Source organism: Natator depressus, chromosome 11, assembly GCF_965152275.1.
Source record: "Natator depressus isolate rNatDep1 chromosome 11, rNatDep2.hap1, whole genome shotgun sequence".
NCBI classification, from domain to species: domain Eukaryota; kingdom Metazoa; phylum Chordata; order Testudines; family Cheloniidae; genus Natator; species Natator depressus.
The window spans coordinates 18,343,423-18,358,059 of NC_134244.1; the positions used below are offsets into that span (position 1 = coordinate 18,343,423).

General features: G+C 39.8%; 1 protein-coding gene across 1 annotated transcript in view; it reads left to right on the forward strand.

Moving 5' to 3' along the window:
• The window catches only part of ACMSD (aminocarboxymuconate semialdehyde decarboxylase), a 64,501-nt gene extending 50,510 nt beyond the window's left edge, over nt 1–13,991 (forward strand). The window contains exons 9-14 of the mRNA XM_074966800.1: nt 784–882; nt 1,578–2,257; nt 2,383–2,665; nt 7,817–7,870; nt 9,202–9,397; nt 12,033–13,991. Of these exons, the coding sequence (XP_074822901.1) occupies nt 784–882; nt 1,578–1,640 (162 nt within the window). The 3' untranslated portion in view covers nt 1,641–2,257; nt 2,383–2,665; nt 7,817–7,870; nt 9,202–9,397; nt 12,033–13,991. The remainder of the gene's footprint in view (nt 1–783; nt 883–1,577; nt 2,258–2,382; nt 2,666–7,816; nt 7,871–9,201; nt 9,398–12,032) is intronic.
• The last annotated feature ends 646 nt before the right edge of the window (nt 13,992–14,637 follow it).

Below are 14,637 nucleotides of genomic sequence, written 5' to 3' on the forward strand. Positions count from 1 at the left end.
TTAAAATTCTCTCCCCATCTCAATTGCACAGCTTTTAGTCTCTGGTCTCTTACAATGTCCTAATTCCATTAGTTTTCCGATTACCACAGAATCTGTCAAGGTACACATGATATGGATTTCTAATGGGAAAATCAAGCAGAAATAAAACTAAGCTTTTTTTATGCTATCCTTTCAAATGTTCTGTACATACCATAAAGGAAATAAACCCATCTTTTCGCCTTTACAGGCAACTTAACTATGGGACCACATGACCAAGAACCGGTCATGACCCCATTATGAATCAATGTATCGCAGTCAACCCAGGTCAGAACCCAAAGAAGATGAGCATTGGATACTTTGTTTTATACATTTCAAGGCAATATCAGATTACTTCAGTTAACCAAACTAGGAAGGGTTTCATTGTTCAACACATTCCTGCAAAGGGATATATGTTCTTTCCATATGCCAAGGATTTACATGTTGAACTTTCCATGTATCAAGATGAAAATACACCCAAGCATAACTAGCCCTTAAAATCATCAATCTCCCCCCTTTTATACAAAAATCAGTTCATTCAAAATTGTTTGTACAAAATAAAGGAAACCTTGGGAAGTGTTCTTTTCAGGGTATGGGTTTTTTTTTTAGAAAACAAAACTTAGAATCTTAAAATGACTGAAACATAGATACTATAGAAAATCTGTGCGGCATATACTCATCATTGTATACTGTTTTTAACAACCCCCCAGAGGATATGCAGCTTTTTTATTTCATTATGAAATGCCCAACTTGTTTCTCTGTTTGCAGGACAAAGTTCTTTTGGGAACAGATTACCCTTTTCCACTGGGGGAACTAGAACCTGGAAAACTGATTGATTCTATGGAAGAGTTTGATAATGGACTAAAGGTACAATTCTTTACATTTTTTATTTCAGTTTTTAAGCTTCCATTTTTAGGGCCTGATCTAAGGTGCTAAGAAGTCAATGAGAGTTTTCCATTGACTTCAGAGGGCATGGGATCAGCCTTTTAGTCTTTAAGAACCAGTTCCCCACAGCACTGAAAGCACATGCACATGCTTGACTTCGATATGACTTAAGTATGTGCTTAAGTGCTTTGTTGAATAGGAATAGACTGCTGAATTAGGGCCTAAATGGCTTAGGAAAGCTGTGAGCTATGCAGCAAGCTTCTACAATATACTCCATAGTGAATCAGGAAATGAAGAGTGAACAATATGGCAGTGTGGAATTGTGCAGCCAAGGAGACAAGGGTGGGGACCCCAGAGCCAATATGGAGACACAGAGCCTTGCGGATCTCTTGGAATCTGTTCAGCTCTGTAGGAATCTACCAGGTCCCAAGAGTGGAAGCAGATCTCATTTTGTGGGACAGTTAGGGAAAACTCTCTGCGCCCACCCCCATAGACTGATACGGGGGAATCCTCGTAAGATCATTTCATGGCTCCCGCATCCCAGGCCTCCTCCAGCAGGTAATTCCACAGAAAGAGATGTCCTGAGACATTATTAATAAAAACCTGTTTCTGGACCTTAGGTGTTAACATACACAACAGTTGTAAGTTTCTCTATAAAAATATACATTCTTTTACAGGATAAACTCAAAGCTGGCAATGCTCTGGCATTTTTGGGTCTTGACAGAAAACAGTTTGAATAACCTTAACAGAGACCAAATTTCAGCGATAATATTGTATCCTTTTATATATTTGTGTACATGTATACACATGCGTATTGCTACCATATCAATGTCAAATAAAATCTACATATAAATGATAGTATTTACTGGTATCCTCAAAGTAAAAGCAAGGGCACTGGAAATCCACATGTGGGAATTTCTGTGTCCTAAGGATTTAGGTTGTACTTGCAGATTTTTGGGATCCCTGCTTTTCTACAGAGATTTCATTTCTTTCAATTGTGATGATGATAATCTTCTGAATACAAATCAATGCAGAGTTATCAGTACCAGGTTTCTTGAAAAAACAAATAGCTCAATGAGAGTTGTGAATTTCCCCCATTTATTTCAGTTGTTAACTATGAACCCTAATGATCACAATGTAAATATTAATACATAAATAATTCAGTGTGATTCAATGTTCCATTCACTTAAAAGGGTATTCTTCATGAATAAAGCTGCATGTTTTAAATGTGAAAATATATTAATGGTTGTTTCTAATTTTTTATTTTATGTTTTTATTCTCAGTGTAGAACACCTTCCCCAGCTGACAAAATTATTTTCTTTATCTAGGATGTCCCGGTTTTCTTGGATGGTGAAGGGTAGGTTGAAACCTGGGCTTTCAGTATTGTTGGGTGACTGCCTGGACAATCTCTGCCTAAAAGCATTTTTAAGTCATCGGAAAGATAATGCTTTGCCCTTATTCTTTCCCCTTTCATTTGCTCAGGTTTCAGTACACTGCTACTTGTGATGTCATAATCTCACTAGTTCTCTAGTCTTCCATAGAATCTTCCAGGAAAAGCAAGACAGACAAGACCTGAATTCCTAATGTAGCTGAACACCTCCATCCTACTTTACAGACTGAACCTGAAAGATGATATCCATGAGAATTGCTGGAGTTCAGCATCAGCCTGTGGTGAACTGCAAATGAAAAAAACTGAGCTTGCACCTGTTTTTGCTTCTTTATAGTATATGAAAAAGCCTGAAAGGCCTGGAAGTCTTTTTTAAGGGTAAGGGTTTGTTTTTTTTTTTTCTCGTTTTTTTACTTATTTTACACATTAGGAATTCAGGTCTTATCTATATTATTTCTCTGAGAAGACTCTATGGAAGAGTACAGAAATTCAATGGGAGCTAAGGGTGCTCAGCACTTCTCAGTAGACACTCAGCACCTCACAGCACCAGGCCCTTAGATAGATACATTCCAGGGTCTAAATTAATATCCTAAGAAGGAATTTAGATGCCTAAAATCCCAGTTTTAGGTGACACAGTGGTCCACAAAATCTCCACTTAGTTATTGCCTAACCCAGTAGGTGCCTAAACTCAGTAGGTGCCTAAACTCAGTAGGTGCCTACGTTTTTGCAGTAGAAGTTCCCTAGACACCTAGGTTTTTGCCTCTGGGCATGTGCATTGCTGCCTCATTCCAGGCACCTGGACAGCTATCTCCCACCTAAACCCCAGGTCAATCCACAAAGCATGGGAGGGTAAACATTCCTCTCCCAATCTTGCTGTAGGGTCCAACCTGGAAAGCATGCTCAAAGACTGCGTAACTTCACACAAAAACATCAGGGTAAGGGAAGAGAAGGAAGACAGGGACTTACTTTAGAACCTTTAGTCCAGTGGTTATGGTACTCATTCAAAATGTGGGAGACCTCCTGTTTCAAGTTTATCCTCTGCTTGATGAGAAGGGATTTGAACAGGGCTACTCTACCTCTCAGGTAAATTCCCTAGCTACTGGCATATAGAATGCTTCTCATTTTCTCAGGCCCAATTAATATGTAATTAAAGTGGAACAACTTTAACAAGAGCAATGGAAAAAGACCCACGTGAGAATATCTAGTAGTCCAATGGCTAGGTCACTTACCTGAGAGGTAAGAAACCCCCGTTCCGATCCCTTCTTCTCATCAGGCAGAGGGAAGACTTGAAGCAGGGGTCTCCTACATCCCGTGTGGGTACTCTGCCACTGGGCTAAAGGTATAAGGGAGGCAGTTGCTGCTGTTTCATGAAGTTAGTCAACACGTAACTACACCTTGCAAGAAACAACTTAGGCACCTAAGCCACCTGGCTCCAGAAGAGGGGTGTTTGGCTGTGGATTGTTAGCAGAGATAAGGGCCTCCCTGCATTCCAGACTTAGGCACCAAACTCTGTGAGAGGAGCAGGGTTGAGGACTCACCTCTCTCATTGGCATCTGCTATTGACTAGCTTAGGTGGGTTCTTGCTTAGCATGCTGGCTTTTGTGGATCCTGCTCTTAAGCACCTCTCTTACCATTCAACTTATGGGGAACCAGGGCACCTAACTCAAGTTTTGTGGATCACATTGTTGTTCCAGTAATTTTTCTAGGCACCTAAAAGGCAGCACTGCAACGCCTACATCCCTTTGTGGATCTGAGCCTAGATGTTTATGCATGAGGAAAAGGAAGCTACATAAAGTGGCTTCAGTTAAACTTAATTGCACCCAGTCCAGCAAGCCCTTCAATGGAAGTTCAGTGAGTAGAAGGCATAGAAGACATTGTCTTTCCTGTCAAACTCTCCTTTAAAGTCTGTAATTATCTTAAGGATAAATTCTTCAGTTATTTAAATGTTAGATGATTTCTCCACCAACTTGTTTTAATTGAACTTCAAAGTGGAGAAAGGATGGCTTAATTCTCATAGCAGTCCCTTCCTCCCACCCTCCCCATAACCTTTTTAGCTTTGCTTCTACAGATGTTTAAATAGACAAGGTGGGTGAGGTGATACATTCTTCCGTTGGTGAGAGAGACAAGCTTTCGAGCCACACAGAGATCTTCTTCAGGTCTGGGAAAGGAAGTTCCAGCTTCATAGCAAAATGCAAGGTGGAACAGATTGTTTAGCCTAAGTGGTTAGCACATATTGTAAAGGACCATTCAAATGCTTAAATGGATTTAAAAAATAAATACATCTTAACTGCTGAAATATTTTTAAAATCAGATTCATTCTCTTAAGCAAACCTTGATTTGCTATGTAATTAAAATACAATGCTTATGTCTTTGGGGACTACAGCTCTATATTAGTTAAGCATTATTATGATTTATTATTATTGAATACAGCTCTACTTTTTCTTAGTGCCTTCATTTCAGATTTTGCAGTCAAGGGCATATTCCCCTATTCATCTCCTATTTGTATTAATTTATATTTTACGGTGATATTGGTGTGCATGGCTTTTTAAGACAAATGAAAAGACCCCTTCCCCAAGGGGTTTACAATCTGAATTATACCATATACCTACAATTACATATTCATGGAAGAATATACCAACTCTCTACCACTGATTTTCAAAAGAATGAATGTAGGTGGGTTAGCCAGGTCACAATTGGAGTCATACAATTATTGTAAAATACAGTGGCTGTCACTGCACATATTGATTTAGATTCTTAAAGGTAGGAGTTTCCAAAGACTCCAGTTTGAAAAGTTTTGCCCACAAGTATGAAAGCATTGATGAGGTTCTAATTACAAACACATATCACTGTAGTTAAAAATAGCCTCTGGAGCATATCACTGTAGTTAAAAATAGCCTCTGGATCTCTTAAAGGTGATCAACAACTAGGCCCAGGGCCAGTTAGAGACAGAAAGATTATGTCATCCAGTTCATCTCTGTCCTTGGAGGATTCTTCCCTATTCTACACTTACTAGTGTTCTGTCAAGCAAGTACTGGAGTATTTAATTGAACTAACCAGAACACAGTTCCAGGAGTAAATATGATACCAAAACACATCAGAATTCCATTGAGATGTGGTGGCATGAAGAGACTCCTCCAACTCTCATTCTGACCAGTGATGGTCTGCACTATATAAGAACTAGATATTATTATCATCGGTAACGTATCTCCATGACATAGCCTGCCTCTTTTCCCCTCCCTCTCTACAGCTAGAATCTCTACCTCCCCCAGTCTCTCACTATGGCAGGCACCTTAAGGTGCCTCAGTCAGTTTGAGCACAGCACACATTGAGACCTGTTCTCCTTCCTAGTCCTGCTGCCCCTTTGCATAAATCTCTTCCTCTTCAGGTCTTGCTGTTCATGCTCTAAGGAACCGAAAAGAGGTACCACTAGTGGGTAGATCACTGGGACAAAAACAGAAAAAAAAAGTATCATCAGCAGGGTTGGAACTTTTAGATCCACTGCATAGACCACTGCCTCTTGAACTACTGGAAGAACTGGGCTGCTTGTGGTACTGTGATGAGTACAGCTATCTGCCAAGCAGCTGACCTGGGTTTGATTCCCAGCCAATTCAGTAATGAGTTTTAGGTGAGGGGGATGGTCCAGTGGTTAGGGAACTAGCCTGGGATTCAGACAATGTGGGTGCCATTCCCTTCACTGACACAGACTTCCTGTATCTCAGCTCCCATTTGGAAAATAGCACTAAGAGAGGAACTGATAGAAATAGTAGGTTGTCATCTTCAGTGTAGACCAACAGAGGCAGAGCAGACACTTTCCAGTTGGTTTCACAGCAGTAGTATAACCTTGATAGTATTAATCATCATATATTTTTGACAGGTTTCCATGCCCCATTTAGGGCTTATGTCCCGCCCTCCATCTCCATTTCCGTTCGTGTATAGGTCTCATGCCATCAGCTATTTTGAAAGGGGTTTTTTTATTTTATCTTTTTATTTGGCCAGGGGAAATGTTGCATGCTTGTGCTTTGGTATGTTTGGCTGGATATTGTGAGAGAGCTTAAAGGAAAGGAGTTTTTTTTTAAAAAAAAGCAAGATTTTTGGTTAGGTTTAGCGATCGGCCATTTTGAAAGAAAAAAATTACGATTATTTTTGGACAGAGGAAATGTTGTGTGCTTGTTTTTTGAAAAGTTTAGAGAAAAAGCATGAAAGACTAGAGGCTGGTTATGAAAGATTTACAAAAAGAAAGGTTTTGGTTAGGTTTAGAGGAAAAAAGGAAAGAAAGGTTATTAAATAGCAGACAGCAGCAATAGTTTTAAAGGTTATGATAAAAAGATCCTTTTTTTATAATTAAAAAAGACTAGAGAAAAACAAGTTATTTTGAAATAAAAAAGGAAAATACAAAGATAGGTTAAGAAAAGAGCATTTAAAATGAGTTATTTTGAAATATTAAATAAAAAGTAAAAATATAAAGATAGGTTATTAGGTTAAAAGAGAGCACATGGTAGAATAAAGGGAATTTTAACATTTATTAAGCCTGTGTTTAGTGCACAGGCTTGTGTAAAAGTGGAGTTTGATGTAAAGATGAGTAAGCCCATGGTAAAAAGATGATTTTTGTTGGAATTAAAAAATAATAGAAGAGTAAAAAAGAATTTAAAAAACAGAAAAAATTAAAGAATAGAGGAACATTCTGTGTCTAGTGACACAGGCTAGTGTAAGAGTGGAGTTTGTTGTGAAGATCAGTAAGCACATGGTAAAAAGATATTTTTTGTTAAAATTAATAAAAACTGTAGAGAAAAGAGGAGATTATAAAGGTAAAAAAGAATTAATTTGAAAGAAAGCAGATGACAGAAAAAAGGGAATTTTAAATTTTTTATAAGCTTGTTGTAAAGATCAGTAAGCACATGGTAAAAAGATTCTTTTTTGTTAGAATTTAAAAGGAATTTAAAGAATAACAGGAGTTATTTACTATAAACTATATAAACTATATATATATATATAAACTATAAAGGTAGGTTGAGAGAGGAGCGTTTTAAAAAGCTTTAAAATATTGAACAAGAGGAAAATATAAAGGTAGGTTAGAAAAGAGCATTTTAAAAGTTATTTTGAAATATTAAATAAAAAAGAAAAATATAAAGATAAGTTATTAGGTTAAAAGCAGATGGCAGAATAAAGGGAATTTTAACATTTTTTATAAAGTGGGGCTTGGTCAGTAAGCACATGGTAAAAAGATCCTTTTTTTAAGTGAGTACATTACATGGTTGACAGGTTTCAGAGTAACAGCCGTGTTAGTCTGTATTCGCAAAAAGAAAAGGAGTACTTGTGGCACCTTAGAGACTAACCAATTTATTTGAGCATGAGCTTTCGTGAGCTACAGCTCACTTCATCGGATGAAGTGAGCTGTAGCTCACGAAAGCTTATGCTCAAATAAATTGGTTAGTCTCTAAGGTGCCACAAGTACTCCTTTTCTTTTTACATGGTTGAGTGAGTGAGAGAAAAAATAAATGGTTTTAAGGCTTTTATTATTTTTAAATCTAGAACAAGATGGAAGTCAAAATGAACAGATAGTTTTTCCTGAGATTACAAAAGACGGTATGAGTAGTTTTTTTTATTAAATATATGCGTGATAAAACAGTTATTGGAATTAGTGTACAATTTTTTCCTAGGGGTTATGCGTTGACATGTGTATTGTGGGGCTATGTAATATTTGTTGCTGTTAGTAAAAAAGAAGTTGCCTTTGCCCCAAAGGTTTTACTGTGAAAAAAGTTTTGCTGGCAGTTGTTGAGAATTTTGGAGTTGTACTGTACCCATGTGGTGTAAGCGGGAATAGTGCTTTTTTAAAACGTATTTGAACACAGTTTTTCAGCACCATCCCTACAAAAAGTGTTTCAGCATCACAGGATGGGTTATGTGTACGGGACAGACCCGTTTACGCACGAATCCGCTTAACGCACGGTAGTGCCATGCCTCCCCATGCTACCTATTTAACACGTGAGACTCGTTAGCACACAGTACAGGAACTTGCTATGTAGCGCTACGGATTTGCTCACTAACTCACTGACATAGAAATCAACAGGCAGTGCGGAGCAGGAACGTGTTGTACGTCTTTACCGCCGACGTGGGGGAAGGGGCAGAAATGTTAAAGCGCTGCCATGGCAGCACTTTAACGATGGTCCTTTGCCGCAGCAGTGCTGGGCCACCAATGGGGCGTGGGGGCACAGCAACGTTAAAGCGCTGCCACGGCAAAGGACCTGCAGCGCTTTAAGGTCCCTGCCCCTTTTGCCCCCCCGCCCTCCCCGGCCACTGATGGGTGGGGGAGAAAAGGGAGCAGCTGCCCCGGCACCAGCGATTTAAAAGGGCCCAGCGCTCTGGATGCCGCGACCGCAGCAGCGGCATCCAGAGCCCCAGGCCCTTTAAATTGCCACGGGAACCCCGGGCGGTGCAGAACAGGCAGCCTGGAAGGGCTGGCTGGGGGATGCTGACCCCTAGTCCTGCCCCTTCTGCCCAAAGCCCCACCCCTTCCAGGGGCCAGAGCCGCCCCCGGCCCGGTAAGTGTCCTGAGTTACTTTCACCCGTGTGTAGTAATAATAATGTTTTTATTAGATTACACATTTGAATTTATATTCTTGCAAAGAGCCATTAACAGATAGGCCTGCAGTATTTGGGACGCTGTGAATATGTATGTAATCCTAGATAATTATATATGTATATATAGATATCTTAAGATATTTCAGCATGGCCCTCTTACCCTGCGGTCCGTTAACACGCTGTCGTGACGGCTTGACTCCTGCCATCCGCACGTAAACGGGTCTGTACTGTAAATGCTTTTGAAATATATGTATGGGGAGATATGTTTGTTGCTGTTAGTAAAAGGAACATACAGGATTATGTGTTAAAAACATTTTGTTTACGTGTACTGGCAGACTTATCAAGTGTTACCACACAAGAAGAAATATTGAAGGAGCCCTCGCTTAAAGGGGCCAAGAAATTTCCCTCTGAAGCATCTGCAGTTTCCAGGGGTGGGAACAAGGTGATCAGACCCCTCCGATTTTGAACAGCCCTGCACACCCAGAGCCAAGAAATCTACCTCTGAAGCAGCTGCAGCTTCTAGGGACGTTGGTAAGCAATGCAAAGGGTCAAAGCCTCTAGTTCTGAACAACCCAATGCCTTCACAGCACAGAAGGAATCAGCTTTAAAAAGGGTAAAGACAAACAACCCTGTAGCAGCAGTGTCCAGGGGTTGGCGTGAGCAGGGGCAAGGGGTCAGTCCCCCGATTCTGATCACTGCAGAACCGTTGCTACAAATAATAACCTACCCACAGGTCTTGCTGCATCAGTTGTTGTTTGTAATGAGCTGTTTAGTGTTTGCACATCTCTTAAGCGTTTCATAGATAAAAAGTTTTCAAAGCTAATTCTTGAGGTGTTTCAAAAGCAACATTCTCCAGACAAAAGGGTGGTTTTAGACCAAAAGACAACAGAAACATGTGCACTGTTTGTGAAGGTGGAAAGCATGGTCAAGGGGGAAGGGCGGGTGTCACTAAACATGAAACCTAAAAATTTAAAGAGGGGTTAGGGAAAAAAGTGGGAGAAATCTAAAAGATTGAGGAAGCTTTTGGCAAAGAAACTTTAAAAAGCCAGAGCTCTTTTAAGAAAATGACCCACCAACCAAAAAAGGGAAATGGACATAGACTCCCCCCAACCTCCGCTTCTGAAGGTGCAAATTCTACAACTACTAATACACCTCCTCAGGTGTATTTGGAATGTGTGAGACACTGGATAAGACCCCAAGAAAATTTAATGCTTATGAATATTTTCAACAATTTTGTTTCGCTAATTTGGACAGAGTAATGGGATTCACAGAGGCCATGGTGGCTGTTGACACCACTATTCAAAATTTGCTAGATGATAATAATCAGATGGGACCTGAAGATTTTGTACAGCTGCGCTTAGATGCCCAGGGCTAGATCACCCCCTTTTCTCCACGGAAGTCCTGGGAAGATTTAAACACTATAGATTTTTTTAATAATGTCATTACAATGTTGCAGAGTAACTCAGAGATCGTGAGGTCCGGAACGCTAAGAAAGCATTTAATTGATTTAAATAACCAGGGTAACAACCTGTGTTTTGCCAGTAGCGTACTGGGTTTCTGATCAAATGAAAAACTTACAGATGCCCAACTATTAGAGGGGGCCAGATATCTCCATCAGGAGCTGGGCTTTCAGACCAAAAAATGATTAACTTTACAGACATGAGCTCTTTTGAAGAGCATTTAAGTGTAACTATTAAAGTAATGGATCATGAAAACTGGAATTGATGCTTTTTTACAACGGATGGGGTACATTACCCCAAAATCCTTTTTGTTCAGTTACATGACAAACATTATTACAGTATCCTAAATATGAAAGCCTTTATAGGAGCACCATATTTGTGCAACTACTGTCTCGCCATGTAGTCACAAACATCAAGACACCTGTAAAAACCATTGCTGTACATGTAATAGCGCTGAGTGCCTTGAAGAGCCTGATTAAAAAAAAGAGATGCCCCGCTGTAAACTATTTTGCAGGTCCGAGGTCTGTTTAGAAAGGCACAGCGTTCTGGCAGCAGACAGTAAAGTTGAATGTAAAACTAGAAAAGTCTTTGCAATAAGTGCGGCTTCTACGATGTTAAAAATCACAGGTGTAAAAGCAAAAAGCATTCCCAGTGTTATCAAAAGACAGACAGCATATACGGTCACGAGTGTTATATGCATAATATCTGGTCTTCAGAAGTGGGGAAGGATTATGTGTTTTATGATTTTGAATGCATGCAAGAAACGGGGGTACATGTGCCAAGTTATGTTTATGCCTTGCATTTAGAAAAAGAAACCAGCTAGGAATTTAAGGGGGAAGAATGCGTCAACAAATTTGTTCAAACCTTTGTAGATAATTGCTTTAAGGGGATACACTTTTATCGCTCATAATGCTAAAGATTACAATTGTTATTTTATCCTTAGACAATTGATTAAAGAAAAAATGGCTGTCAGCCCCGTAATGCAAGGTGGGAAACTAACGTGTGTAACAGTGGTGGACTTAGACATCAGATTTATAGATTCTTTAAATTTTCTTTCCATGAAACTCAGCAAAGTTACCCAAGGCTATGGGGTTTGACAGAGTCAAGGGGTATTTTCCGCATTTTTTTTAACACAGCTGAAAATCAGGACTATGTAGGGCCTATGCCAGGGTTAGAGCACTTTGGAGTAGAATACATGATGCCTGAAGGAAAAAAAGGAATTTCTGAACTGGTACCAACACAATCGCCAAAACGAATTTGATATCCAGAAAGAACTGCGCTATTGTTGTCAAAAAGATGTTGACATTTTGCAAGAGGCTTACGATCGGTTCAGAAAATAAGTCATGAAAATGTCAAAAAAAGATTGTTAAAAACCCAGGAGAGGATAACGAGGAGGTGGTAACTAAGCGTATAGACCACTTTCAGTACCTTACATTAACATCAATTTGCATGGCCATGTACTGCTTTAATTTTTTAAAACCGCGAACCATGGTCCTTCCAGCATTACACAATTACCACAAGCAGCAGAAGAGAGATTCCACGCCGGCCATGCAAACTTCGTTGCATGTAGCCCACAGAGAGAACATTTACATCCAGCATGCTTTGCAGAGTGGAGAGTCTAAAGCGGGCTCCTATTTTTCGGACGGTTATGCCGTCATAGCCTGTAAACCTGCGGCTTTTGAATTTAATGGTTGTTTTTTTCACAGATGCCCGTCTGCTATTGTGAAATGATCACAATCCGTTCCTTAATGTGACCTATGGCCAGCTGTACCACTGAACCATGATTAAGGCTGAATTTTTTTTAAAGACAGGGGTTTGAGGTAAAGACCGCATGGGAACACGAATGGAAGGCTATGCTACCTAACGATAACTGGGTGGGGGCTTTTTATGAGGAAAAAAAACCTGTCACAACCTTTGGTTCCTAGAGACGCACTTTGCAGAGGTAGAACGAACGCCATCTGTCTGTATTACAAACCGCAGCCCGGAAAGCAGATTCATTACTACGATTTTACCAGCCTCTACTCTTTTGTTAACAAGACTAAACAATACCCAGTAGAGCACCCCGTTATTGTGTATGAGGATTCTGGGGAAATAAGACGGTACTTTGGTATTGCCAAAGTTAAAGTGTACCCTCCAAGAGTCCTGTATTTCCCCATTTTACCGTACAGAGTCGGGAGTAAACTAATGTTTCCCATGCACCCTTTGTGCAGAAACAAAACAAAAGGACCCCTGCATACACAGTCAGGAGGAGAGGGCTTTAACAGGGACTGGGTGCACGATAGAGATGGTGGAGGCTTTAGACAAAGGGTACAGGATCGCTGAGATTTATGAAGTCTGGCACTTTAACTGCTCTTCAGATACCCTGTTTTCAGACTACATTAAAACGCACCTGAGACAGAAACAAGAGGCCTCAGGGTTCCCTCACTGGTGTACGGACAAGTTGAACAACCACCAAAAAAAACAGTACATTAAAGAGTACCGTGAAAGAGAAGGCGTATGTCTGCATCTAAACAAGATTAAGGAAAACTATGCAAAAAGATGAATCTCTAAGCTGTTTTTAAATTCCTTGTGGGGAAAATGTGGTCAGCGAACAAATTTGACTAACACCAATATAGTGACGGACCCCGACGAGCTCTTCAAGTATGTCTTTGTACCTTATTATGACATCTCATCGTGCGAGTTTATCGACGATGACACAGATGTGGTGTCTTGGAAGTATGCAAAAGAACACTGCACCCTTTCCAGCAACACTAACGTGTTTATAGCATGCTTTACAACTGCTTATGCCAGGCTAGAGGTCTATCATCTGTTAGGTCGCTTACAGGAGCTTTAAAAAAATTCTGTGATTCTGTGATTTTTTGTGAGTAAAAAGGGGGCATGGAACCCTCCCCTCGGTGATTATTTAGGGGATTTGACCAGTGAAATACCTCTAGATGAATGCATCGTGGAGTTTGTGTCTGCTGGTTCTAAAATATATGGGTACAAACTGTCCAGCGGTAAGACCTGTATGAAAGTAAAAGGGATCATGCTCAACTCAGGGAATAGTGAGAAAATTAATTTTGAAAGCTTAAAAATCCTCATCTGGGATTACCCCACAGGAGAGGTCCCAAAAGAAATTGTGGTACAGCTGCCAGGGATAGTAAGGGTAAAAAAAAAAAAAACACACACACACACACACACTCCTTGATAGAAACAAGAACTCTAAAAAAAACCCAAAAAGTCGTTTATGACAAAGAGCCCTCTAGGTGGATTTTAAAACCTTGCCATACAGGAATTGATTATGAAGAGCCACATTCAGTTTGTTCACCCCTTTTCCTGTTTGCTTTGTGGTCCTTTGAATTCTGGAAAATCATTTTATATAAAGCAATTGTTAGAAAACCGCAATAAGCTGTTATTGTGCATGCCTGAAAATCTTGTGGGGTATTATAGCTGTTGGCAACCATTGTATGAAGAGTTGTTGCAAAAGTTTCCATGTATTACGTTTTTGGAAGGTTTACCTGATACTTTTAATGATGTAGTTATTTCCTAGTAATAAAATGAATATGGTTATTATAGACAATCTAATGGAGTCTCCTTCTGAAAGTGGTAAAATTGAGAAAGTCTTTACAAAATACATGCACCACAGGAACCTAAGTATTATGTACATTGTGCAAAACATGTTTTGTCAGGGGGAAAAAAAAGCCTAACGATTAATTTAAATAATAAGTATATGGTTCTTTTAAAAAAAAAAAAACACATAAACTGCAAATAACCACTTTGGCCCAGCAAATGTACCCTGGTAAAACACAATTATTTTTGGAGGCTTTTGAGGACGCTACCAAAAATCTCTATGGGTACCTGCTGGTGGATTTAAATGCTTCAGTGCCTGAAGCCTTCAGGTTAAGAATGGGCCTTTTCCCCCTGACTGACCCTGTGTATACAGCTTAAAAAAAACCACCATAAAAATTTTTATGCTTTATCGGTCCTTTGTTGAGTTTTGCACTCCCTCTACCGTCAGCCCTTTTAATTAACGGATAATGGAACATGCTGAAAAATTGTACCTCGTTCCTAGCTATCAGAATAAATAAAACACGCCTCTAGTGGTGAAAAAAAAGTATCAGAACCATCATCAAAAACCCCATACACTTCCATGTTAACCACAGAGGGCAGCGCCGTTGCAAACCGAGTCTCCGCTCTCATGTTTCCAGTTTTAAACAGAAAATGATGATTGGCGCACTCCTTGTCTGGGGTCAGATCAAAGGCGTACAGCGTGTAACCCTGGGCAAATTCACAATGATCCATCAAGAGCGATCGGTCTTTTACATATTTCCC